The 24175-nt window shown below is 42.9% G+C and overlaps 4 protein-coding genes across 5 annotated transcripts; 1 reads left to right on the top strand and 3 right to left on the bottom strand.

Moving 5' to 3' along the window:
• The first annotated feature begins 2034 nt into the window (after positions 1-2034).
• On the top strand, positions 2035-4229 carry LOC120952754 (uncharacterized). The gene is made up of 3 exons (XM_040372237.2): positions 2035-2380; positions 2470-2763; positions 2900-4229. The coding sequence occupies exons 1-3, from the start codon at positions 2053-2055 to the stop codon at positions 3685-3687; spliced, it is 1410 nt and encodes a 469-aa protein (XP_040228171.2). The 5' UTR covers positions 2035-2052; the 3' UTR covers positions 3688-4229.
• A 12-nt stretch (positions 4230-4241) lies between these two features.
• Positions 4242-9497, bottom strand: LOC120952755 (helix-loop-helix protein 1). 2 transcript variants are annotated; one of them, XM_040372239.2, is made up of 2 exons: positions 9243-9497; positions 4242-4739 (listed from the first exon to the last, which is right to left on the bottom strand). In XM_040372239.2, exon 2 carries the CDS (start codon positions 4737-4739, stop codon positions 4311-4313), a length of 429 nt encoding a protein of 142 aa, XP_040228173.2. In that variant the 5' UTR covers positions 9243-9497; the 3' UTR covers positions 4242-4310. The 2 variants fall into 2 exon arrangements, with proteins under 2 accessions (XP_040228173.2, XP_040228172.2); XM_040372238.2 differs by having other exon boundaries at positions 4243-4739; positions 9257-9497.
• Positions 9498-12030: 2533 nt separating this feature from the next.
• Positions 12031-12894, bottom strand: LOC120951949 (mitochondrial pyruvate carrier 2-like). The gene is made up of 3 exons (XM_040370974.2): positions 12703-12894; positions 12544-12584; positions 12031-12455 (listed from the first exon to the last, which is right to left on the bottom strand). Exons 1-3 carry the CDS (start codon positions 12785-12787, stop codon positions 12225-12227), a joined length of 357 nt encoding a protein of 118 aa, XP_040226908.1. The 5' UTR covers positions 12788-12894; the 3' UTR covers positions 12031-12224.
• Positions 12895-13379: 485 nt separating this feature from the next.
• On the bottom strand, positions 13380-24083 carry LOC120961485 (deformed epidermal autoregulatory factor 1). Its single transcript, XM_040385206.2, has 5 exons — positions 22306-24083; positions 17322-18003; positions 16693-17208; positions 16218-16453; positions 13380-16137 (listed from the first exon to the last, which is right to left on the bottom strand). The coding sequence occupies exons 1-5, from the start codon at positions 22372-22374 to the stop codon at positions 15967-15969; spliced, it is 1674 nt and encodes a 557-aa protein (XP_040241140.1). The 5' UTR covers positions 22375-24083; the 3' UTR covers positions 13380-15966.
• Positions 24084-24175: the final 92 nt, after the last annotated feature.

Genomic DNA, 24175 nt, shown 5'->3' with positions numbered 1-24175 from the left:
AATTTATATAATATAGTAAGAGCAACATGGAGACTTATTCCACAGACATATTGGCTCCTACATATCCGGACAGCTTCAATTCAAGCCTGTATAAGTCCTGTATGATCACGATAGGTCACATGAACGCAAAGAATTTTATTTGTTAGAATTGAAATAATATAATAGTCTCGAAAAATCCAGAAAAATATCAAAATTTTTTATGAGGATTGAAACAGATTGAAAACTAAATAAATAAAAATGAATATTATTGACAATGTTTTAAATACCATGGTTAAATAACATAAATATAGAATCTTATGAATAATTAGCTTGGCCTCAACAACCAAGTATATGAAAAAAATAAGTAAAATTTGAAATTAAATCGTTGAAGATTAAAATACAAGAAATGTATAGCTTGCTACATACAACCACACTCCAAACATTCATCCAAACCCGTCATTTTCTTTGAATGCATTTGTGTATGTGCCTTTTATTCCACACCCTCCCGTCCTCCATAAACAGGTTGCCGTTACAACCCCGGAACAGGAAAATAAAACATACGCACACCCCCCCCCCCCCTTCCCCCTATGGGGTAATTGAAACACGTGTTGATTTCGGGATTAACTTGGGAACTTGGCTAGCGCATCCTTCCTTATCCCTATCTAACTGACATTCCCCTCGGGAGCAATGGGAACGCAAGAGGGTGGAATTGGGATCGCTCACAGGAGGGTAGGGGTTTTGAATCGCAAATTCTAATTCACGAAAACGAAATCTACCACGACGACGGTTCTCGCGCGGGCATGAATGCTAACGCCCATAATTACAATGTAATTGGTCGATCGTTTGGTGTTTAGGCGAAGACACCTGCATACCGAGGGGTTGTAGATTGTTTGGTGATGCTATCTCATCCGAACCCCTCAATCTGGTGAAACCGCGAACGACGGGACACCAACGGCACCAACACCCGATCCGTCATGGTCATGGTTGTGCCAATTGTGTTTGGTGTGTAAGTAAATTATGCATCCAGTGCACGCTCCCAACACTCAAAGTGTTGACAGCGGCGCGTGTGAAAGTCAAGCCATCAAGCCGTCGCCATAGGTTGCAGTGGCGTTAAATTAGGAGCAGCTGATAAGTGCGTGGCGAATGTAAGTATGATACAACATTCAATTAGAATTACACCCAGGTCCCGGCGGTGCGTTCGTGTCTCAGTGGGAAAAAGAAGTTTCACTCTAATCAACACTTCGCAGGACATTCATTGTAAGGCATCGTTATACGGTATCGTTCGACATCAATCAATATAGGGAAGGGAATGGATCATGTTTCCATGGAATTTAATCTACAAAATTGTAAGATTCTTTATTCATTTGACAATTGTTGGTATAAAAGTGAAGCTAAGACATGTTAAAATCCGACCGGGATACCGAATTGACGAACGAAAGCGCGAGAACGTGAGCGGTTTCGGACACTCCTCCAGGCCAGACAGCAAAGGTTTTTAAGGGCTGGATAACTAAGGACATATTAAAATTCCGTAAAAATTTATTTAAGTTATCGAAAGGAAACTGTTTGAATCAAAAGTAGTTGCCAGCAACTAGTTCTTATTATTTGCCATAGCCTTTTTTGCCCTTGTAGGTACCAGCACGACCTTCGAATGGACCACCCAGCCGGTATAAGCTATAAATATGTACCAAAACTATCATTGAGAGCTTTACAATACTTGCCGGTTGTTAACATGCTTAGTGTATCTATCAAACGTATACAGCTTTCCATTATTAGAGGATGATCTTCTTCTTAAGAGGCGAATGAGCAAGACCTCAAAGTCTCTATAAAAATAAGTAAAAGAAAGAAAGAAAGATCTTCTTCTTTATAAAGTAAACGATATTTTGATGAAAATTGTCATTTTATTGACATTTCATTTGATTCTTTATTAAATCTTCGCGGTCTTAAGTAAATAGTAATGAAATGAGCCATATTATAATAATATACGTGTGTAACTGAGCTATAATGTTCATCAAAGATATTTCTTCCTATGTTTGGTAACATTTTATTGCAGCATTGAACTCTATCGGACACAAAATGAATGGCACACATTCGCCGGACATGATCAGTCGGTTCCGCGACCTGAAGCTACTCGAGTCAGGCGAAGGACCCCGGCCGGAACCAGCACAGCATGGGGAACCGACGCACCATCGGCATCAGCGATCGTTCACCTCCCAGTCAGCGGCCACCAAGTCCCAGTTCATTCCGGCCATTTGTAACTTTCAAACGGCGCGGAAAATGGCACAGGAAAACCTCGAGCACCAGCCGCTGCCGGATGCAGTGATCGATATTGCATTTCGGAAAGCGCAAGCCGCCGGATTCCCCAATCCCGGCATGGAGCTAAGCGTTGGACCGTACGCAACCGGTAGGTAAATGGGAAGGGTAGCCCAGTCACCACAGCCGCCACAATCGATGGACTGCTTGCTGTTATGCGTTTCTGTGCTCTTTCCACAGGCGTTGGTTGTAAGAACTACAAGGCAGGACCTACCAAGTGCACCAAGTACCGTGTCTATCGGCCAAAAACGTGCGGCGTCATACCGAAGGTGCCGAGTGCGCTGGACACACCCGAGCGGCCGGAAAGTATGCGCGTAAAGAAGAAGGTCGGTGCAATGGATTTGGCCATCGGTTGGGAGTTTCGCACCAAGCACGAACCACGCTCACAAACCTACATGGACGGCTCGAAACCCTCGGTGGCGCCTCCGATATTCGAAGTGGTAGAGCCGGCCAAGGACCTAAATCTGCCCGCGGGTAAGTCGCCCTGTCTCGGGGGACCTGTCAAATAAACATCGCACCACAAATCATTGCCAATTCGATTGTTTCTTTGTTTGCCCCTTTACCCTTTACGTATCTAATCCACCTGCACTGTGTACCCTTACGCTTACAGTGGTACACGCTGGAGGCGTCTTTTCCAACACCCTCGGGGAGGAGGACTTTTTCGACCGTGATGTTATTCGACAGCACAAGCGCCTGGTACGCCCGACCAGCAATCGCTGCAAGTGTGGCAACAGTTCTGCCCGCTCGTCCAAATCGCCAAACGCTGCTGCCCGGCAGCAGCAGCAACGAAAGAATGGCAGTGGAAGACAGGATCGTCAACAGGATCTGCAACAGCAGCATCAGCAGAAACATCACGACGAACCGACCACGATGGAAATCAACAACAACAACCTGCCGGCAGTGCGTGGATCAGCCCGATCGCACGGATCTTCACAGGGAAAGGAAATAGCGGAACTCCAACGTCACGGTGGCAGCGCAAATTCGATGGAGCGCAAACTGCACGAGGCAGCGGCCAAGCATGCGGAACGGATCGAACGCTTCTGTCACAAGTTCGCGCCCGAGGAGTTCCCGTACAACTTCCACCAGGAGTACCGGTGTGCGTTTAAGGCCGGAATACCGCAGAGCAATGTGTCGGGCACGCTGAGTAGCTTCGATACCGGACCGAACGGAACGCAGCGCAAACCGGCCAACTACAAGAAGCTGCTGCACATTCCCAAACCGCGCGAGCCGTACACGAAGAAGAACTACGTTATCGATACGCTAGCGCCACCGTTTGCCTTCTGGAAGAAGGGTTCCGGCTATCCGGACTATTGGCGACTGATCAGTGTCTATCAGCAGGCGTACAATAAGCCGATCGAGAAGAGAAAGTACCCGCTGCTCAAAACCGTGTACCAGTAGTGGTGGACAGGACAGGGACGAGAAACTCCATAAAGTCAGCTCAATTATTCATAACCTTATCATATACACATACATACACATACACACACTCATACGTACACCTTTAGGTCCCTTAGGTCAATTTTGATTTGTCGATTTTCACCAATAGCAGATTGTGTCAAGCCCTGTACTTTATAGTCTGATGCGGAATGGATAATAAAACGGAACATTTCGAGGAGTCTCCAGGGAGAGATGAACTCATGCCACTTTGGTGCGTGAAGTGTTTTCCTGTAGCTGCACGCCATCGGTGGTTTTGTCCGCATAAGATGGCACCTACAAACGACTGCATGAATGTTATTTATTATTTAAAATTAAATAATCATAAATAAGGACAACATCGTCGTGGTCCTGATCGATATTATTGGTTTCAAAAGTGTAATCTTACGAGAGGGATGGAATTGCAGGGAGATGGTAGTATCAGTGTTCTTCCTTGCCCGCCTTCCATCCCAAAAGAGCCCTGAAAATGTCAACAACAGCAACATTTCTTTCCCAACTGCCAAACACTACGCTGCACCTTTACATTTGTTTTATACAGATCGACAAGCTATTTATTGCAACTTAGCACCAAATCAACAAAAGCAAAATCAAGCGTCCAGCACATGATTAAGATAGGAGATGTAACAGATGGCCAGCTTGAGTATCTCTATTTTGGACAGCTTCTTGTCCGGTGGCAGCGTCGGAAGCAATTTTCTCAGCTCGGAAAATGCCACATTGAACGCCTCGACGCGGATCCGTTCGCGTGTCGCGTGCGCCGTGCGGTACTTGAGAGTGGCCCGCCGCCGTCTTCGCCGTTCCTCGCGCGTTAGGTTCGAAAATTCGGTGGTCTGAATCGAGGATGGATCCTGTTGCTGCTTGCGCTGTCGTACTGGGCCGGCACTGCCGTAGACTGGCGGTTGGCCGGCGGGAAGATGATCGTGGCTCGGTGTGCACAATTGGACGCTCTTTGTTCGTGGTTTACGCACGCCTACGGCACACGACGAAAGTTCCATCGGGTCTTTCATCTGGTACACCATCTGCAAGGAGAAAAAGTAAGTAGTACCCGTGCCAATGTTAGAAAGGGTAAGTCATTTATTGAATTTTTGGGTAAGAAATTTAGAAAAAAAACATGTTCAACAAAGTGGTATCCATGATTTCGGTATCAGAATTATAGTAGATGCTAAATTATGTCTTTGTTATATCTTTCATCCTTTAATGTTATTCGATTTTCTGATGTCTTTTGAGCTATTTTTTGCATAATATTTTATGGGAACAAAAAATAGTATGTTGGAATGTATGGAAACCCTTCTAAGGTCTCTCAATTAGTTAATGATATTTAAGCCCACAAGCCCACATTATAAAGCATCAAAAATGAAGGTTTTCAGAGATTTTTGTAGCATTAACATCTACAGCAACTAGTACGACGTAACAACATGCCCGTCATGGGTTCAAGGCCCAAATAGACCGTGCCCCCATACGTAGGACTGACTATCCTGCTATGGTAACAATATGTCACTGAAAGCCAAGCTCACTTCACTAGTGGGAACACGCAGGCCTCGACCGACAGCGGTTGTTGTGCCAAAGAAGAAGAAGAAGAAGATTTACAGCTTCAACAAATCAATAAAGTATGATAAAAAGTAGAAAAGTTATATTTTTGTTTTGTTTTTTTTTTTTGTCTCTTGACTTTCACTCAATCAATCGATCGTTTCTTGGGTTGTATTTAAGCTAAATCTTTTAGCATATTACTAAGTTTATTAATTTTTATTTTTTCAATTAACTCTGACTTACGGATATATATATTTTTAGCTGTTATTGTCGAAAATATTTACTCTAGTTACAGGATAGTTGCGAAACAGACAAAAAGGCTGGATAGACTCGTTTGCTATTGGGATGTTAAAAGGACCAATATGACCACGGCTACGCGATAGCATAGTAAAATTCCATAGTAAAATGCCATGTTACATCAAAACAAATCAATCAAACAAATAGGTTATTCACGTTTGTTAACTTTTGTATGTATGTATTTTCTACTGCTATTTACGATTTACTGTGTTACTGTTTCATATGTCATATTTTTCATAGTCATATTAAACAAAAGATGATTTATTGTTTTACTGCATTGTTTATTGCAACCCCATGAAGTACATGTGTGGGTAAACAGATTGCTGTAAAAAAAGGGAAGAAATTTATTTTGTTTTATTAGGCATAATATAATATTCTATTAGGTATAATTGAATTGGATTATTTTGGCTTGGCTTTCAGTGACTTATTGATTACCCGTAGCTGGATAGTCAGTCCTACGTATGGGGGTACGGTTCATTGGGGGCTTGAACCCATGACGAGTGTGTTGTTGAATCATACGAGTTGACGACTGTACCACCAGACCGGCAAAGAAGTGAGACTAGAGTTTAGAAACTACATAAATCTAAATGCTTATCAGAAATGGGATTGTAGCCCAATTAAACACATAATTGATATTAACTGTTATTACTTTCGAAGAGTTACGATCGCTGTGATCATACATCTATGTTAAAACCACATGATTCCTAGTGCAACCTTCGCATGCTGTTTAACCATTGGCTAACTTCATACACGCAGTTAACAAGTAAATGCCTTTATCGGGGGGACAATCCGGAAGATAAACGATTCACGCCAGGTTCTACAGGAATCGGTACTTTTAGTTGACTTCAGACATGACTTTAGACCAGTTAATTGAAAAAAAAACAGCTAATTATTTGAAAGTTTCAAACAAAAGTTTAAATATCTGTTGGACGGTCCTGTGGTACAGTCGTCCATTCAATAACATGTCCGTCATGAATTCAAGCCTAGAATGGACCGCCCCCCCCCCCCCCCTCCAATCAGGATTGACTACCCGGCTGCGTGATAATGAATTAAGTCTCGAAAGCCTGTATAGGTCGCCACGCCCAAATAAGACGTTAATTCAAATAGAAGAAGATCTTGAAGCTACAATACTTTGTATGCTTTTATGGAAAGCAGTAAGGTGCTAAGCTAAGGGATTAAGCCTGTGATGAGCATTGGAGAGAGATTTATCTGTCCTCATCTAAAATTTGTCAAATTGATCAAATGATAACAGTCATATGTCGACATCGACGATATAGATCTCGATCTAAATCGAGATCTAGTATCTCGCGTCCTTCGTCGCATCGACTCCGAATTTTCGGACCCAACGTGCCTGAAGGCACTGAGTTGCAGTCTAGTCAGACCAGTACCAGAGTTCGGGAGCATTGTTTGCTCGCCATGCTCTCCCACCTGCATCCTCAGATTCGAACGGGTGCAAAAAGCGTTTAAACAAGAATTTCTGGTCCTGCCCATGAACTCCCTCCATATTCTGTCCGCCTCCCGAATTCTTGGACTTGAGTCACTCGAACTACAGCGTACTAATGCCCAATCCTCATTTATCGCTTCCATCTTATTCCACGAAGCCGTTGTCCCTATACTCCTTCCCTCTATCGTCTTTTATGTCCATCCCCGTCTATTCTTCACATTTATTCGATCATGGTATTGATTTGGTGTCATTTCCATCTAGACTGCGGCCGACGCTAGTTCCAGCTAGTGATCTCCGTCTACACCTTCTTTAGGTTCCTTTCAGCATTTCCTTTTCTCTTCTCTCTATTTCTATCTATGCTCCACTATGTAACCACTAGTGCTATCGGAACAATTATTCATAAAACTATGTGTACTAAAATATAACCTTTCTACATTAAAATGAAGATATTTAGTCAACGTTGAGTTGAATAATTATTGAAATAACACATTCAATAACTACAGTCAGTCCAAAAAGTATTCGTCTAGCTAAATATTTTGCAGAAAATGCGAATTATGGCCGCAATAGGCATGGGGTGTTAAAAGTAATGATGAGGTTTGATAAAGGGACCATCAATATACACGTACTGCTAAAAAATAACCATTTAAATAGTGCAATAGCAAACAAAATACATAAAAAACTAAAAAAAGTCGTTTGAGGGGCGCGCAAAAAGTATTCGTCCATCAGACTTTTGGCATAATATGCGTAAGAAAACAAAGGTTATGGAATCAAAAAATGTCCTGATCGTGTTTCTTATTGCATTTATGACTATTGGTGACTACTTGCACAACGCAAGAACTCATTTGAACCTTTAAAAAGGCGTATTTTTGATCCACTTATCCTACAAGACTTGTTCCAATTATTCTCTGGTAGAAATATTGCATTTCCGGACTACGTGGCCAAGTTCCATTGAAAAAATGGCAACTGATATCATATTGAGAGTCTATTAAATCATTTTCATCAGTTTGGTTTCAGCTGGTTTGGCGTTTCGGGCAAATGACAATGCCCTGTATGTTTTCCAGTTCAACTGTTCTTGAAACATGTGATACATTTTAAATACAATTTCTGAGAACTGGGACTCAAAGTACTTAAAAACTGCATTAATATGTTTCCCCATCTCGTCTCCTATCAATTTGAATCAATTTTCAAGCTCACCTTTCTTCACTGAGTTCTAGTATCATGACTCCTTGATGCTACAGTTACACGAAATTTTGATGTTGCATCTTAGTAGACTGTTTTCGCTATGTTAGACGTTGGCCGTTTGGCCTTGGCGATTTAAACATGTTTTAAAATGTTAGTAGAGCCTAATTTGAAATAAATTCCTGAATTATTTGATGCACCTTAACAGATTTGGCCACTTTCTGTGTATGGTATTATTTAAAAAAAACATGTTTGTAACAACTCACTCATTCAAGCTATTACATGACCAGCTACGATGAAATGCAGCATGACCCATGAACCAAATGTGACCCATCTCTTTTCCTGATCTTATTGGCCATCAGAAAATGCACTGATTCCATGGTAAAATTTAATTTTTTGGACATTAAACCGCTTCTTTCGTTAGATTAACCGTCAAGGATGGCTGCTTACATGGCAGTTTGTCACACAATTAGTGTCAGAAAAAAGGCCAAACTCCGATCAAATGAAGGAACGAGGCCTACCACACATTTTGTAACCTTCAAAAATGGATAGGATTGGTTAAGCACGGGATTAAGATACGATTTTCGGCATCATGCTCCATTCCTTTAACTCCCCCGCCTTTAGTGCCTCTCTGACCACTTGAAGTGCAATTGAAACAACAGAAATGCATTATTTTAGAAGGAAGTCAGTAGATTGATAAGAATGAATTTAATTCACGTCTACGTAGTGTTTGTCCAGCGTAAATAATTAAAAAGCTAGATGGACGAATACTTTTTGCGCGCCCATCAAACGACTTTTTTTAGTTTTTTTATGTATTTTGGTTGCTATTGCACTCTTTAAATGCTTATTTTTTAGCAAAACATGTGTATTGATGGTCCCTTTATCAAACCTCATCATTACTTTTATCGCTCCATACGTATTGCGGCTATAATTCGCCTTTTTCTGTAAAATATTCAGCTAGACGAATACTTTTTGGACTGACTGTAATTTCCATCATTATCCATATTCAGTCCATGTTTAGTAACATTTTAGGAAAGTCCATTATTCACACTTTATTGTCATCATAGCTTATTACTTTTCAATGCTTACAGCCGTTAAATTGCAGTCCCTTTTATCTTCACTATTCACAGTGTTTCAACCGTTTTAATGTGCTGACTGTTGATCAAATGAACACATTGCACTAAATCACAACACTTATTGGTACCACAGGTCCTTCAACCTTTTGAAGTGAAAGTTCTTTTTATCACACAACTGTACTGTCGTTTCTAGCTAAACTCTTGTTTCTTGCATCCACGTCGACCGAATTCTAAAGTAGTACTGAATGAGATTACCAAACACGGTGCCACTATCATCCCTTGCACAGTTTTCGCTGTAAAGGATTCGTCAGCCATCTTGGAAGTACAGCATCCTCGTGGCTGTGATTGGTTCCACCAATCGTGTAGTCACGCCCACCGTTGAAATCAAAGCAGCATTCGCTTGTTTCAGCAGTGTTTTGTTGTTGTTGTTGCGTGCAGCTGAGCCACTCGTTATGCAGATCGCAGGTGCAAACCATACAAACTGCTATATTTTAATGATGAGCAGACAATACACCCGATTTTAAGGGATATGCTCTTTAAGATAACAAATATTTATTCGTGAAGGGTAACTTCAAATGGAGTTTTACGCGTCAAAAAGAAAGGAATGAGCTAAAGATTTATTTTGTTGAAAAACAGCACCAATGGTGATGCGTGTGTCATATTTATCATAATATTATTTCTGTAGCATGCAAAAATAAGAATTTACTTTATGTTTATTTATCAACTAATTCCGGAAGAATGAATAGTATACCAAAGAAACGCTGCAACGCTTCAGATTAGCGTGTATTTCCTACATATGTTCAGAATCAAGCCATAGGAAACAATGATCAATAATGAATGTTTCATTAAATTTTTACATTTCATTGAAACAATATAAAAGATGGCTTGTGATATAAGCTTGCTCAGGGTGTATATTTTTAAGACTAATTTTCGCTAAGACGCTAAATCGTCGTCTTGTTCGTTTTTTAAATGAGTTGATTTGGACCTACTTTGGCTAGTGATGGTTACTATTTGAGAGTTAATTCGTGCTTTCAAAAGAATTTATGTTGTGACTATTTATTTTAAAATATTTTACAGCTGCAATCTATTTTACATAGTGTCACAATAAGGCCCCATCACCTTGGGCGCCATCTTTCCGCGCGTATACTTATCAATAAGAGAGCTGTGAGAAACTAAACGCAACTTAAAACTCATTTTCTTACACATCTTTTGCATCTTCTAGTTCTAGTTCTAGTTCCATTGCATCGCAAATAACTTTAAAATAGTCAACACAATATACTCACCATTTCAACCTTATCAAAGTCATCGAGGGCCGTATTATAGACTCCCAGGGGCCACATGCTGCCCGCGGACCGTAGTTTGAAAACCCCTGTTTTATCAACATTATTTTTACATGTATTTTATCAACTTTTTTTATAGTTAAAGCAGTGATTGCAGGCTAAAACTATTTTTAATTATATAATTTATATTCTTCTTCTTCTTCTTCTTTTGTGGAGCAGGATGTAGTCTTCTATGTTTTATTATAATTTATATTTAAAAAAACGGATGATTAAGTTTTGCAAATAATTTTTAATTAAAACTGAATAAATAATATAAGAAGAATTAATATAATATAAAAATGCTGAACATGTTTGAACATGGGTCACATCATTCTCGTCAATACAAAGAGCAGCGTTTTCATAAATATCAGAACCTTTACCTATTCTATTTTTATTTCATTCCTTTTGTCTAGCACATGTTTTTTTTTTTCTAAAAATTTCCTTCACAGCAGGTTTTTTCCATTCCATTGAGATAAGCTCCTGCTGCTTCAGCAATTGTCGGAATAAAGAAACGATAACCAAAAGCAGGAATCTTCAAACTACGACCTGCAGCCCGCATACGGCACTCGAAAGCCTATAATGCAGTCCGTTATGACTTTATCAATGTTTCATTAATGAATTAAAATTAAAAATTTATTTTTTTCTGGACACGACCTATCCGTCCATGCCAGCCTGTACAGGTATTTGGGATTTATTCGTAAGTATCACGCAACCAGGTATTCAGTCCTTGCTAATGCTCAAGCATAATGATCATCAATGGAATATCTATTTTGAATATTGTTTTGTTTTCTTATTATGGAACTTAATCTTCGACCGTTTCAAATGAATAAAAATAAATGATGATTCTGAAAAATTCAACAGCCGCTTTTGTCTTTGTTTTAAACGGATATAATGTTTAACATTGGATTCTCTCTAATACAGGTTCCACAGGAGGAAATGGAACACGTTTGCGTAAAAACGTACAAATATGAGATTCCAATCCACTTTTTTGAAAGAAGGTTTTTATTTTCCTTAAGAATAAATGAACAATTTGGTAGTTAACGTTTTTTTCCTAATATAGATTTTTCCATTTTTTAATTAATCAAAAGCAGAACAAATTAACAGCTGCAACCAATCTAACATATTAAATGACATCTTCTTTGATTTGTAATTTCAGCTTCCAGAGGAATTTTAGAAAATTTTATACATTTATTTTCCTTTATCTTTAAGTCGGATCTACTATGACTTGTTTCAATTAAAAAAAAATGCAAAGTAAATATTGAACAATATTGAATAACGGTTGGTAAAACTTAGACACTCTGAGATAAAAGATCTTAAACCCTGAACCGACCAAAAATAAAATTAAAAAGTTCATTTTAATCTTATTGAAGTTTTTCAATAAAAAAATTATTCAAAGTTAAGGATGATTTTTTAAATGAAATATTTAATCCTTCTTTCATTAATAAAGCGTTAATCTTTCAAGCAAGAGTTTCTACTACAGATCTTTTTTATCTTTTGTGCATATATTTATACTGTACACCTTCTAATATCATTTACATCAAACCTGCACTGTACAGTTTCAGAAATAGTGTTTATAAAAATAGCAGCGTTTTATAAAAACTGCTTCGATTTTCACATTGAGTTATTAGTCCGTAGGTACGACATTCGCACTTGCGTATTCGTCTAGGCAGCGGTTTTCGGTGCCTTGCGCGAAAAGTCCCACGCGCGATACAGTTGCAGTACTTGCGTACCGGCGACGAACACGTTCACCGAGAAGAGGCCCCAATTTTTGGGAATGATCACCAACGAGTAGCGCGACCAAATTATTCCGGTTGCCGCCAGTGAAGCGGACTGCGAAACTGACAGCTGATCCGCAGGACGTCGAAGGTCACTCAATCCGGCTACGACCAAGCCCTGCAAAGAAAGTAGAGGAAATAGTAATAAATGGGTTAACACAGCACAATTGCTACAAGCTTCGAGCTCTGCCATTTCGCATACGAACCCATTTAAAGACGGGCGCCCAGAAGAAAACTGTTTTCGGTCCTGTAAATAAACGAACGGAACCGCACGGAGTGCATCAATTAGCAGTGTGCCAAAAATCAACACAAATCGCACGAGTGTTACATAAACTTGCGTATTGCGTTGAATAAACAAATCTTACCAGCAGCGTGGTTCCACAGGGGCCGCAACGCGTTGGGGACAAACTTATCGGCCACATTGATGACACCGTGGTAAAGCTTCGACATGGTAATGGGATTGGATTCGAGGTAGAATAGGGACACTGGCACCGCTCGCACTGAACTGCTGGGAAAAGGAAATAAAAATAAATTATCAGCTCCCAAAACATTCCGTACATCAAAACAACAAACACCATGCCATGGGTTTATAATGCCTGTTTAATACTGCAAGTAAGATTGATTACACTCTTCCGTAACGTCGATTGGAGATTCGATGTGTGTTCTTTGAAATAAAATTAAGGATTATGGTAATTTGTTTTTGTTTAAATTACATAATATACTGAACAACGTAAACTATTGAATTTGAAGCAAGCGAATATGTTCAGTAGTTCAATTCAAAAATACCTATCGTCAAATTTATGCTGATTGCAGTGGTCGACAACCAGCTAAAAAAGATAAGTTTGACAAAGATGGTCACATTATTTTCGTAATTTTGAACTTATTTTTTTGTAATAGTTAGCATAAATTATAGCAAATAACGAAAACATAAAATCGCTTGACACAAAAAATAAATAAAATAAATTATACAGTGTTTCAACCCAACCACAAACATTTTCGCACAGATGTTTTCTTTACACAGTGAAACTAATATTTAGTAAAATGCGTTTTTAAGTGTCTCAAAGTTTTTATTTTTTCAGAATTACACCAGTAATCTAATTTAGATCCTGTATTTAGCTAAATGAATGTTCTTAGTTCACGCTACATTCAAATATTCACATCTATAATTGCATTTCATTGTATAAAATTTCGTTTACCACACGATACACTAGACACCGTCATGAAGTAAATCTTTCCATGTATGGTTTACATACAATGTGTACTCATTGTACGAGATTGCATAGATGAAGGAAGGAAACCCGACTTTGTTTTGCACACTTTACACAGATATCATTAGTTTTTTTCCTTCCCCTAGTCGCTTAATCTTGCACAAGTTTCATCTTCAATCGGCAATATTGCCAAATTATTACTATAGCTTAAATTTGCTCATAACCAATCATCCGTTGTTTGTGATAATTCGGTTTATAATGTAAAGAGATTGTTATTAAAGTTTAACGAATGCTTGTGCCACACAGAAAATCCGGTCGCCGGTTTGCGCATTCGTTTGGTCGTTATGCATTGATAAGTGCTAACACGCTTCTACACAGTGGAAAGAATCTTCGCTAAAAGAATTACACCAATATGTCAAATTACGATCAATTTTAGTTATACATTTTATGCATGCACTTAACCATCCAGTGTAATTTCTTCTGATAGGTGTACTAGAAATGTTGCTTCATTAAAAATAGTAAAGTACGAGGAAGAAGAAACAAACGCAACATTGTACGTGTTGTGTGTAGCTGCACGAAAAGGTTTGCTAATGGCTTTGTGTGATTTTTTAATCAGCCTGCTATCCAAAACAGCCCTTCTCTTTGAAAGATATTGTTTTTATTTTGGTTCTTGACTGAATGGGCTAATGTATTGTGTACAGGAAACAACTAATGGGATTTAATTCCCAACGCATAACCCATTCGTTTCAATGGATTGATCCCTACTGTTGCTTGCTCGAGGTTTTCAGGGGTTCTCATAATTTTGAGACACTTTCTTGACTCTTACTTACGGGAAGTGAACTTTATGTCACGGGAAATGGACTCTGTGGCACACTTTTTGGACAGATACGTTGTAATTTCCCCTATTGGATTCCACAAACGTCTGTCCAAAAAGGGTGCCGTAGAGTCCAGTTTTTGCCACACGGTCAAGAAAATGTCCCAACATTACGAGAACCCTTAAAACCCCTTCGCTATATTATATAAGACAACATGGTCAATACAAATAGTATCTGTATCAAGTATCAACGACTGTTTCGCCAAACGAAAGCAAATGAGTTTTATATTGGTCCAAGGGAGGAGGAGAAATAAGCTGAAATTATAATAAAATAAAATTTTGTGAAAATATCAAGGTAAAACAATAACATTCTGCAATATTAAAACTCTCTCAGGGTATACTTTGCGACAAGACAGTCTTTCAAACCATTTTCGCCATAATGTAGAACAGCATCGGGATGGAGTATGTAGTGTATGTATGGAGTGTGTAGACAAAAGAACTGGTTTTAAAACATGTTTCTTACATACACCCTTGCACGATCGAATCTATTCATTATTTTCTCTTAAATTACATATACTAATCCTAGATATTTCTAAAATTATGCTCATTTAAATTGCAACCAAAGTCTTTACAATCGGAAGTACATTATCGCCTACATTCGCTAGAGCTTGCTTTTTTGCATTACCCCTAAGTTTAGTATATCTGCATTAGTATATCAAAATTGAAGAAATATTTTAAAAAATAAATCATTCTTGTACGTTATCTGCACGAATCCCTGCGTAAACGATACTTCCGTCTACTTAAATATACAGCAATACATACACTTGATTGAATTAAATTTACCTAAGACAACAAAACATACACGTAATAATACAATATAATATTACTAATTGCAATAAAAATAGACGCACTGTACATCAGCTAGGGTTATTATTATACACCCAGGAACGGATTACTTCCTTTCCTACATCAACCACAGAATCATGAGAATAAAATTCTAAATGAAGGAGCCTATTTCAATCGCGTGATTTCATTTCAATCGCTTCATTGTACGTGCGTATGTGGTCGTACTTTAGGTGTGTTTGAAATTTGTGTCACTATTGCTATGTCTTGCCAAGGACGAGCTGAAGTAAGGTAAGTCTTGGTTCTTTCTGTACATGATTGGACAATCGAGTATAGCATTTGATTGACCTCTTTGTACCGCTGAATAATTCATTTTGACGTTCGCCACTACGGATTCGTGAAAGTATACCACGAAAACAAATACACGTAATATAATTTAAAACTAATAAAAAAAACAAGTGTAAAAATAGCTAAAGCAATAAAACAATCAACAAATCCCGTAAGCCAGTGAAAACGATTCCGAACCGGGTTTAAACTGTCCTTCGGTGCAGTTGTTTTGGACTGTTTGCTATCTGGTGAAAATGGTTTATAAAATATTTCACGAGCTAGCGAACTGTCCAACACATCTGCTACCGGAATTACGTATTTTACGTAAGTGGGGAGCGATATTATGACCTAAGTCCGTCATCGGAGCCAAGCAAGCCGATTGTCCGTCGAACAAGCGGCTTTACCCTCTCGGGTTGGCCCGATTAGAACATTAAAGGCTATTGCGTTTCGTCCACTATTAGCATTATCTGGTGCGTTGGTTCCTGCGTGCTCCGGACGCATTCGTTCTGATGCGTGATCCAGTCTTTTCGCTGACAGAACGTCGAGCAGTAGGGTGTCCTTCGACACAACGAGCATTCGGCCAACGCTTCACGATTACAGTTGGCGCACTGCACACATGAGAAAAGGAAAAATTGTGGGGGATTAGTTGGTTTCGGTCGACCAGCAGCCGCTTGGTGGCGAGTTGTACCTTTTTGTTAGCGTGAATCGATCCCGGAGGAATGCAGTTGCTGTTGATGTTCTGCTCCTGTTCGAGTTGCGTCACGGTAAGTATTGCGGCATCCCGTTCCCGTTGCATGCACTCTAGCTGGCGGTTGTGATGCTCCTGCGTTTCCACAATACACTTTCGCATTTCCTGCACCATTTTCGTCAGCTGTGTGCAGAAGGTTTTCATTCTTTCGAAAGGTAAATTAGCTTCCGCTAGTACTGTGAGAATTAAAAAAAAAATGGTACGTTTTGTGATTAATAAGAGTGAAGTCAGAAATTATTTGGTGTTTGTGCTGTTTGTTGCAAGCGGAATGTTGTGGAATGGAATGAGCAGAATGACTCAATTAACTCAATGCGCTACGTGCTTCTACATATTTTCAATCGCATTACATCGTTTATCCAAAAAGTGCCTTCATGTAAATCATTAAAAAATATCCTTCTCGATGACGCTAACTTACATTGAGTCTGCTGGTCCACGAATTCCGTCGTTGTGTCGATGCCCTCGGTTAGCGTCTGCCACGGTTCCTCTTTGGTTGTGATCAATTCGTTTTGCAGCTCCTGCTGCTGTTCCTGCTGTACGACCTTCACGGTCGTGGTGGTCGTTGTGGTGCTCGTGTTGTTGGTAATGATGGGCGTTGCATTTATTGTGGCCGTCGCCTGGTGTAGCTGTTGCCGGGTAGCTGCATGCACTTGTGCCGTCTGTACAGCTACCTGCTGCTGGTGCTGATTGCTTATGGCGGAATTGTTCACCACGCTGGTAGTGGTCGCGGCGCTATTGCTGTTAATGATGGCATTGTTGGTGTGGGTTGTGCTGTTACTGCCCGATGTGCTGGTGGCATTCCCGCCAACCGAGGTGGTCGTACCGCTGGTCACGACGATGCGCTTCTTCTTATCCAGCTGTGGCGACTCGTGCTCACTTTGGTTCCTTCGCCGACGCTTATAAGGTGTAAACAGACGCACCGGTCCCGTTGCGGCTGAAATGGCAGAAGGAGAAACATGTATTTTTAGTCATTTGTTCAAACGAGTGTGCTTCAAAAGCATCGCTCCCTATCACTACTTATGCCCCTATCACTGTACGTATACTCACTTTCGCCAGACTCGTCGTCGCAGCACGCCGAACAGGTACAGCTGGTGGCGTGCGGCGTCAGGATACCTTCATCGATAAGCGTCTGCAAACTACGCCCACCGTACCTTATCGATCGTTTCCAGTCTTTGCTCGAGCCGCGGCCGCAAATGTTTTCGAACTCGCTCGGCGTGTACCAGCCGTCCTTATGCTTGATGCATTTCCCCCGGCCGCCAGATCCCAGGCGGCTCTTGTACAGCTCACCGGTGGTGGTTTTGCATCGCACTTGCAGCACCTCCACGTTAGCCAAATGGTTCGCCAGGGCACTGTTGCTCTCGACGCGATACTCCTGCGTGCCGCCTTGCTGCGAGCTTTGCTGGGAGTTGTTCTGCGACTGACCGCCTTCCACCATGCCCGAATCGTCCTGCTGCTGGTTGTCGGAGGAACTTTGCTGCTGAATTACGATATGGGTCGGTTTCAGCTCGTTGCCGAGATCGCCGACCACCGTACTGCTCGAGACGAACCCGTTGTTGTCGACGCAAATCATTGGCTTAAAGTGCTGTATCTGCTCAGTGGTGAGCACGTTGAACGTGGCGCCACCGATAAGTGTACCGACCGGCAGGGATACAGGCACCTGCACTACCTGCGTATTGCCCTGTTGCACGTCGGTGGTGGTAACTAAACGTGTGCGCGGAGGCAATGCAACCTAAGGAATAGAGGAAAAAATTAGTTGAATGGGGAATTCAAGCAAGGACATGTTTGAGTTTTAATTCACTAGTTCCGCGAATGTGGGATTTATGTTATCAGAGCAAACAATTAACTTGCTTTGTTCTCATTCCGTGAATTTATAACCAAAGAATATAGTTTTTTTTTTAAATAGGAACAAACATAATCTGGCTTATTCCATATCTTACAGGGCGCATCCCTAATAATTGTCCAAAATTCCCAAGAATAACATGTATGGCATCAATCTGCCTCATATTCTACTAGACGATCTGAATAGTGTGCTGCATCAACATACCTACAGTAGGATGCATTTTTGCACATGTATCGATAAGAATGCCGTGCATCGCGTATTTCAATGAAGCGCCCAATTTCTATTTCAATCGAACACGTATTCCCTACCCTATGCCGGCAAGCAAGCAAGCAAGCTCGTACTGCGCATGTATAGCACCCTCTGCATTCTCTTCAAACCATTTCTCTTCAAGCGTCACCAGGATTGTCGGACCACAATCCGAGAGGAGATAAATGCTTGGAAGTGAAAGTAAATAGCCTTTCGCCACACGACGAATGCCGCGTGTGACTGTGGGTTGAAGACAAAAAAAAACAAATAGACCGATTCGAACGTTCGTACTATCGAGAACAAGTTAAAAATGAAAGCCATGGCACATGGCTGCGGCGGCTGCAACTGGCTGCAACGCTTCTCTTTTCACCGCTCCGCCGCAGGGTCAGCAGCGTCAGTAGCAGCAGCTGCAGCAACGGAGCGTCCTCTCGAAAATAGCTTGTCGAATATAACGGATTCCTCTACGTTGCATGAGCACGCGTCCGATTCGATACCAAGGCAGGCCTTGAATGTGCCCAAAATGTGCTCCACTTTCGTTCACCTTCCTCGGTGGCCGCTTGTGATGGTGTTTGACGATCGGACCGACCTTTAACACTCACATATGTGACCATACGAGTCGAGTGATTCATAACAACGATGGCGAAAGAAAAGATCGTCGCGCCGGTGAGCGTGTGTGTCGCTGTACTTATTTGGTGCGAATGCGCCCGGCTTGCACGCTTTATCGCGCGAGCACAGACGACGAGCTGTGGCGCAAGCCACGTGCACATGTGCGTACCGCGTGCACGGTTTGAAGATGCTCGCCTTGTGCATGATGATGTGCGAGAGCGTTCCGGGTTCGGGGCGGCCAATCTATGGCACGAACCCGGGAGGGCTGTACGTACGTTCGCGTTCTTCGTGCGATCAGCTGGAAACGTATCTGGCTGGCGGAGCCAATATCGAAAGCCGAGTGAACACATGGACGCGACGCCGAAGCTGTGCCGTGCTTGTGTGTCGCTACACGGTCCCGATCGAACCGGTACAACCGAAGGCCTACAGCAACCATCCATCCCATCCCTGCCCCACTCCACGATTGGGTCTGTGGAGCTGCTGTTGCGAGAGGCTCCATGATTTGTTTAGTCCCGAAGGCCGGATCTGATTTTTCGGCCAGTCACGGTGGTCGTGGTAAAGAGCCACCCGACCCATCGTCCGGCAAGGTGTGTTTTGTTGTCATATCGTCGGTACGGTGAGACGGAACTGAGTACCTCGGGTTGGCGCGTTGCTCGTTTTCGTCTTTTTTGTTCTTCTTTCTTTGGAGAGGGAGAGGTTAAGAAGAACGGCTAGCGCCGTTCAGGGGGTAGGGGATGCAATATCTAGACGCACTGCCACCGAAGGCGATAAAAAAAACGTAAACAAACCCTCCGACGGCCGCCCGAAAAGCGGAAAGGAACGAACGTAGGCAGAAAGCGAAATCCGACCGACCCGACCCGACCACATTGCACGACCATTTCCGAACGGCCAAGCCCACCGACATGGATTGTCGGTCAGATCTGGCGGGCGAGGGTATACCGGCAGGGGACGGCACAGCGCAGAGGAAGCAAAAGAAACGAAGTCATCCAGAGCACACGGAAAACACTCCACACAGAATGCATTGGAGTGGCTATTTGGCGCGATGATCCAGCGAGAGATCTTCTATCGCCAGAGACCGATCGCGTCAGTCAAAAGACGCGTACCAGCTTCAGAACCAGTCCGCCAGCGGGGTTGTTCTGGTTTCATCAGGCTGTGTATGCGCCTTTCGTCCATCCGCAGCGGTAAAGCAACAAGAAACGACGAAAGTTTCCATTGGACAGCAACTTACTCTCATAACATACAGTAGAGTATGGAAGATGATGCAAAATAAAAAAGGTGAACAGCCAGTTTCTAACGGTCCATAGGTGGATGATAATGCTTCGTGCGCTCTATTGAAAGCGTGTGCGAGAGTATGTTTGTGTGTACGTGCGTCTGTATTTGTATTGACGTCGGCTGGTGCATGATGATGTTGAGATCAGAACCGATCTCTTCCTAACGTTTGTCCCCTTTTTCTTCCATTGCAGTTCTGACTGTGGATAGGAAAGGAACACCCAGGTAGCCTGGTAGCAGAATCGAGTATGTTTGCAGCAAACGTCAATTATTTGAGTGACATTTAAAAATCGGCCCTTTGTTTTATAAGATTGCTATGGCAACTATTATTTCAATATTCGTTGTAAACGCAAATACCCAAACCAACCCACCGCACTCAATCTAATCGCGGTAATTGTGTTTATGTGTGATTGTGGAAAATGGGCTCACGACATAGCGATGGTGGTTTGTGCTTCTGGTGTAATTTAGCTGTTTTTTTTTTGCTCAAAGGCATCATAGCTTCAACTGTTGTAAAATTGTGCTCTCTTGTGCGCACACGCATATAGTGCACACAAACAGACACACACACACACAGACACAATCCATGCGCACCTTAGGCTCCGGAGACGCTCCGGGAAAGAGCATTGTTTGCTTTGCCAATATTACAACGAGCTTCAATCGGTCCAGCGCTTTGGTGGTATGGGTTAGCGCATAGAAAAATACTGTTGTTGACACAAAACCACCAAACCATTCTGGTCAATCGCGTAGAGCGCTGTGGCCTGGAGGTGCGAGTTGTAACGCCAAAGGGACAGCCTCGCTTCCATGCTTTTCCTTTCCTTTCCATTCCTTTTCATGAATCTTCAGTCTTGTGCAAAGTACTCTCTCACACACACATAGTGTGTGGCTTACGTCACAAGCAGCGGTGCTAGGCGGTCGAAAAATTGAATGCATTTGCGTAGGTGGTGGCACATGGTTTCCCTCTTCCGACAGCGAACAGCAAATCGCGACCAGTCGGCGTGCGTAGTGCTGCTGCTGTTGCCGTGTTGCTGCAGCTACTGCCGGCGGCCGGCTCCAGTTGGGAAGTGTCGATGCTGTCCCAAAATATGTCGGCCGCGATAGGGAAAAAACGAACGGCAACGCACGAAACGATCGCGGCAAACCGAATCGACCAGTTTCGATGCTGCTGCTGCTGCTGCTGATGTGTCAAGAGAGGGACCTAAAGGGAGAGGATTGCGTGTGCATACGCGACCGGTCTGGTGTGCGTGTGCTTGTGCGGTGCTCGTTCGGGGCCACACAGCCGCACACTCCGATGACACACACACGCGTGGGGTGGTGTGGTTCGTTCGCCTTTCGCGTTTTTGCCCTCTCGCTGCTTGCTGCTGCTATTGCTGTTGGTGAAGCTTTGCAGCTACGGCTGCCGAGATTTGACCGACATATTCGGACGTTCCCTCCCGTTCGGCAACACCGTCCGATCGATCTGGCCCGATCGGGCGGCATGGTCGGTCGGTTTTTTTGTGTTGTTGTTTTTGTCTCTGTTGTCAAGCAACGTTACGCGCGGATCTATTGGCTAGAAGTGGCGGGAGTAGTGCGGACCTTCTGTCCGCTGCTGTTGTTGTTGCGCTGGGCTACGATTGGCACCGATAGGCAAGCGTATCGTTATAAGCCCCTTAATGATAATGGTGTGGGAAGGATGAGGCTCTGTTCTCAGAGGACACTTACTCCCTCCAGCCGCTCCATCATCCTCCTGCACAAACGCACTAAACCTAGCACGCGGTAGATAGTCCGCAGTGGCGTCGCATACTTGGACGTGGGACTAAAAGCTTCGCACCAATTTGTGATCACAGTGAACATGCACAAAACATGCAACTGTCAACGAGGTACGTCAAAGCGGCGCGACACCACAAACAGCACAACAAACAAGAGAAATGGCACTTTCCTATTGGTACGTCGATTCTTTTTTCACTACACATACATCTTCCCCATCCTACCTTTCCCCCATGGTGGGTCAGGCAGGAATCGTAGCACGGATGCAACAGCAGCAGTACACAGCCGTGCACACGGGAATAGCATTTGCACTGATTTATACATTACCTCATCACCGTTGTCGAGTTTGACGTGTTCCTCGGCTTCGTCCGAAAGTTCCGGAATCTCCGAATCCATTGAAGTCTAGCGTCTACCCCCGGGTCGCAGGAGGGACGGAGGGCAGAGAGCGAGAGTGGGCGGGGTGGATTACACCAACAAGGACAATCAAAACCTGCGAAGGATGTTGATTGTCGCCGAATCTGGCTGTCCCGCGCTACCCGTTCGTGCGGTGTTACGACGACCGACCGACGCTGGCTGACAAGCGAAACCGAGAGCCTCAGAGCCTGTCGGCCGAACCGATGATGACGATGCTGCTGTCTAGCGCGCGCGGACGGAGATATTTTCAGCGGAATTTAGTTTCCGTCCTCGGATGTTGATCCTGTGCTATCACGGGGGACAAAGCGCCGACGAAAACGACGGCGACACACGGCCAACGGGATATGATGGTGGAGTTTTCTCCTCTGTGTGCGCCTGCCTGCCAACTGCTGCTGCTGCTACTGCTGCTACTGCTGCCGCCTGGTGGAGTTCTCGCTAGCTGTGGGGCGCGTGCGTATGTGTATGCGTAGAAACTAAAAGGGACTCCTCCCGTGGGCGAGGAGCAGGAGGTCGGCGACGGAGGGGAGGGGGCACTTTACCGCGCGGAAAGGGCACAGGTGCGGAATAGTGGTGTGAGCCCCGTTGTGTGTTATGTTTTGCTGCGCGCCCTCAGCGGAGCGACAACGTCCGAATCGACCAACCGACGACCGATAATCTCACTTCTACGAATGCCAACGACGACGACGACGACGACGACGATGAGCGAACGCGCGCGGTTACTTTGCCACACACCAATTCGGTTCTGCTAGTCTGGCCCGATCTGTGCCCTTGCACGGCCGTGTGCGTGTAAGCGCGTGTGTGCGCGCGTGTGTGTGCGTTTCGGGCGGCGCTCTCTCTCCCGATGCTGGCGCGTGGACAATCGTGCGCTACAAAAGCACCAACTGAGTAGACTTTGCCAGCGGACGCTTCACAGCATTCACCGGTGTGCGAGGGCAGGTTGGCTGGCTTCCACAGGCTTCGGGGCACAGGAAAGTGATGGGCCTCTCGTTGGTAGTGTCGCGCGCACGACGCACAAAACGCTCCGTCAGTCACAATGGCACGGAGAGGCAAACGCAAACCTCCCGGACGATTGCTACACATACACGCATACACACGGGTGGCTGAAACACTGCTCGGCGCGCGTTTGACAAACTTTACACTTTCAATCAACAACAATCTGCAGAACAATGCGCACAGAACGAGTGGTTTTCGACATTGCCGTTCACTACCAACGAAAAAAAAGTCCGTCTAAGCAAAAGCTACACTAGAGCCTGGCTGTTTGTTGCCTGCGACTTTTCACCCTCTACGCACACAACCACTCACACACACACGCGCACACAATCGGACACATCGCACAATGGTCTCGGGCAGTTGAAATCGGTCCTCTGGCAAATCGGATTTAGTTGTTTTGTACGAATTATTCAACTTTTTAAAATAAGTGTGAGAAATCTATATATTATTGATTTTACAATTTAATTTGATTGTTTTTAGTTATTATTTTGTTTTAGTTTTCTTTTTTTAAAATTATGGATTAAGTTATAAATTATATTATCTACACCAATACCTAGATTAACAAAAAAAGAATTTGCTTTATACAGTATGTAGTTTGCTATATCCAATGAAAATCTATTATTGACAATAATGGGGAACAAACGGTTACTTGCGAGACCATTTTAAAATATTTTGCATATGCAAAAAAAACACTGTGAAAAATAAACTAACATATTGCAATTTGCAAAGCGAATTATCGTAGTTTATATAAACAATCAGTATTCGTACTACATATGGCTAAAATATTTTAATT

The sequence above is a fragment of the Anopheles coluzzii genome, chromosome 2 (assembly GCF_943734685.1).
Source record: "Anopheles coluzzii chromosome 2, AcolN3, whole genome shotgun sequence".
NCBI lineage: Eukaryota > Metazoa > Arthropoda > Insecta > Diptera > Culicidae > Anopheles > Anopheles coluzzii.
Note: the sequence above shows the minus strand (reverse complement) of the source record. Positions and strands in the feature narration are given on the sequence as shown.